The sequence below is a fragment of the Ostrinia nubilalis genome, chromosome 15 (assembly GCF_963855985.1).
Source record: "Ostrinia nubilalis chromosome 15, ilOstNubi1.1, whole genome shotgun sequence".
Lineage (NCBI taxonomy): Eukaryota > Metazoa > Arthropoda > Insecta > Lepidoptera > Crambidae > Ostrinia > Ostrinia nubilalis.
The window spans coordinates 10,931,574-10,934,644 of NC_087102.1; the positions used below are offsets into that span (position 1 = coordinate 10,931,574).

The following is a 3,071-nucleotide window of genomic DNA, read 5'->3' on the forward strand; positions in this document are numbered from 1 at the left end:
TCAAGAATTGTACATCTGCCGAAATTTCTCACGGGTCGGATCGACGACTACGAGTATGGTTAACGCCGAGCGAATTTGCTAGTACCCGCGCATTATAGCTGCCGATAATTGCAGCCTAGCGGGACTTGCGAGGATATAATTTTTAATCAATGGCGCTTTATTAGCATATCTCGTTTTGGTTTGGCGACGCTGCGTAGAGCAGTTTTATGTTTGCTTGCGGTTCTTTAGTTGAATGCAATAATGATTGTTTTACGATTTTTTTATTGGAAAGGGTTTGTTACAATTCGAGCTATGGTAAAACAGTTGTAAAATGTTTTTGTTACAATAACTTGATTGCGCATGTGTTTTTTACAACTAGGTATGTACTTATGTTTTATGGGTGGGAAATAATTAATTCGAATTAAAAAAACGATTTTTCAAAATCTCGTTGTAGAGTTACCTAATTTCTAGTATGGGTATTCCAACAACTTTTTCCATTATCCTCACGATTTTTTCTATGATTACTTTTGTCACATTCAGGTATTGTTTCCACGCGCTTTTGTGCGTATTTTGCAAGCTCTACTAACAATGCATGATTTTAATTTATTGTAACACTATGGTATTGTTCGTAGGCAAATCTATTATGTCCAAAGATTTTGTCGCGCAGAGAAAGCGATGCACGTGCATAATTGAATGGGCAATTTTTATTGTCATTGCGTAGGAGATCGATTCTTTATGTATTTTTTCTTGAAGGTTTTAAGCATGTTGAGACATGATTCTGAAGAAGGTAGCGGCAACAGGTTGAGACTTGTTCGGGGTGGTTTTACGTTTGCGTAAAGTTGGTTTTTTATCTGTGCATCTTAAGGCGGATTGCATGTAGAGTCTTTATTCGGATTCTCATTTTCTTTTTTGTGAAAATGAAAATGACTAACGCCTAATTTAAAATTGCATGATTGGTATGTCTTTACTGTTTAGGTACCATTTGATTTTGAGATAAAGATGAGGAAAACCTTGGGATGATTTTCAGGATTTTCATATTGGTGGTGATCGGAAAATTTAATGGACTAATAAAACAGATAACTACTATGCATGACTTGGTGTTGCTAGTTTTGGCATGAATTATTTTAGGCACCTACTCGTATGGTTATCTTGAGTCCTTGTTTGATTGGAAAAGGCTGATTTTACAAGCTTGCTTAAATAACCTAACGCATATTATGTAACTAACTAACGTAGTGTAGATCTAACTGCATGTAACCAACAATTTTATGTAGCTTTTTTCTTGCGAAAAATCCAAAATAGTTTGAGATTCTTGATTTTAGATCTGCTGACTAACATAATTATATCATAATTATTAACATCTCTACATCTACTATTCTAAATGCATGAGCAATGAGGATGTACTAAATTATTTCACGTTTGAAACCACTAACAAAACTGCAATGCAATCATTAATTCTGTATTAACTTTCCGCACGCGTTCCTGATTTGCGACTAACTGATTAAACGTTGATTGAGGCCGGATTCCACTCCAAATTAGGCCCCGGCAATCAGATAACAATCCCTGTCCAATTCAGTAGAACAAATAAAACGTAATTATCAAAAGAGAGGATCGAAACGGCGCGGTTAAAAAGCGACAATTAAAAGTCCAGTAGCGAGATCCGCCGTGGGCAGTGCACGTGCGGACTCGAATGCGGCTCGCCCGGTCCAGAACCGGTAGGGATGGCTCGCGCCGGTCGCTCGCGCCGTCGCCTGTCAGACCGCTTTTTAAACAGAAACACCGAGCCATTTTACAACGTCAGATTTAACCTCGACTTGTCTTATTGGCATATAAGTTTAACTACTGTATGTATATGTATTTGTATGCATTAAGTTTAAACCTCATTAAGGCTTGCTTTCTATGTGTGTGTGTGTAAGTGTAACTTAATTAAGGGCATGTCAAAGGAAAGAGAGAAATATTTTAAAAAGGTTTTTTATTTGTCAATGTTCTTTTCATAAATATTCATAATTTATCATCCCTAACAAAATTAAAGCTTACAATAAGATCACAATAAAGCTCACTAAGATCTAATCCTAACTTTTTATTTTATACAATTCAACATTTTCAAAATATCACAAGTTTCGAAAAATACATTAAAGCTTTCGTGGAGTTATCACGAGGATAGCAAGTCCCTAAGCTAAACCTATCCTAAATGGCACAAAAGATTAAAGCTAACATCACAGACGGTTGCTGAAACCAACGGAAGCACGGTTTCACGGAAGACACAGTTTGGAAGACATGGGTTGTTGTTTGGATCAGATGATTAGGCTTGCACCCAGCGGTCTTGGAAGGCGGGGTACTGCTGTTCCGCGGTTTGGCACTCCGTGTAGCAGTGGGCGGCGGCGAACTCGTCTTGTTTGGCGACTGTGGTCCAGAAGAAGGTACCAGCATCGGTTCTGGCGAAGTGGACGGGCACGTAGAAGTTGTCCGGGTTCACTGGTACGATGTCGCAGCTTTCATCTTGGTTGTAGACCAGGAAAGCGGCGCCGGGCTGGCACGCTTCCATTTCGGAGTAGATCTTGCGCTCCAGCAACTCGTTGTTCGAGTTTTGCTCGTCCTCGTAACACGTGTCGCAGGTTTTGGCGGGAACGCGCTTCGTCGTCTTCTTAATCATCTTCATTAGCGGCTTCAACAGAGCCTTGATGCCGCTGTTCTTCATCTTTTCTGTGTTGTATTTGTTCTCGTTGATGGAGTTGTTTGTGGCGATGATGTACTCGTTGTTGGCGTAGTAAGACATGTTTGAGAGTGTAGAGAGCGTGTGTCGCAAGTGAGATCACAGGCGGGAATGTGGGGCTGCTCGGCCGGGCTGGGTTTTATACCCGGCGCGCCGCCCCCGGCACAAAAGAGCGCGTAAAAAAGTCCCTTAGTGTGCGTGGGTGTACGAGTGGATTATTCGATACCCCAAAGCTTTTAGCGGACGACAATAACTTGGATGTTTTGTCAACATTGTAAAGAGTTGGGAAAACAGTTCCACTTAGAAATTTTCATCATAATAATTTTAACCCATTAGGTAGGTAGGACTTAATAATTACTGAAAGAGGTTGATAGATAAATTG

General features: G+C 40.1%; 1 protein-coding gene across 1 annotated transcript; it reads right to left on the reverse strand.

The window, feature by feature from the left end:
* Positions 1–1,934: 1,934 nt before the first annotated feature.
* On the reverse strand, positions 1,935–2,800 carry LOC135078505 (enhancer of split malpha protein-like). The gene has a single exon (XM_063973046.1). It carries the CDS (start codon positions 2,750–2,752, stop codon positions 2,279–2,281), a length of 474 nt encoding a protein of 157 aa, XP_063829116.1. The 5' UTR covers positions 2,753–2,800; the 3' UTR covers positions 1,935–2,278.
* Positions 2,801–3,071: the final 271 nt, after the last annotated feature.

Coding starts and splice junctions, on each gene's coding strand:
- LOC135078505 (XM_063973046.1), bottom strand. CDS start 2,752: ATGTCTTACTACGCCAACAACGAGTACATCATCGCCACAAACAACTCC.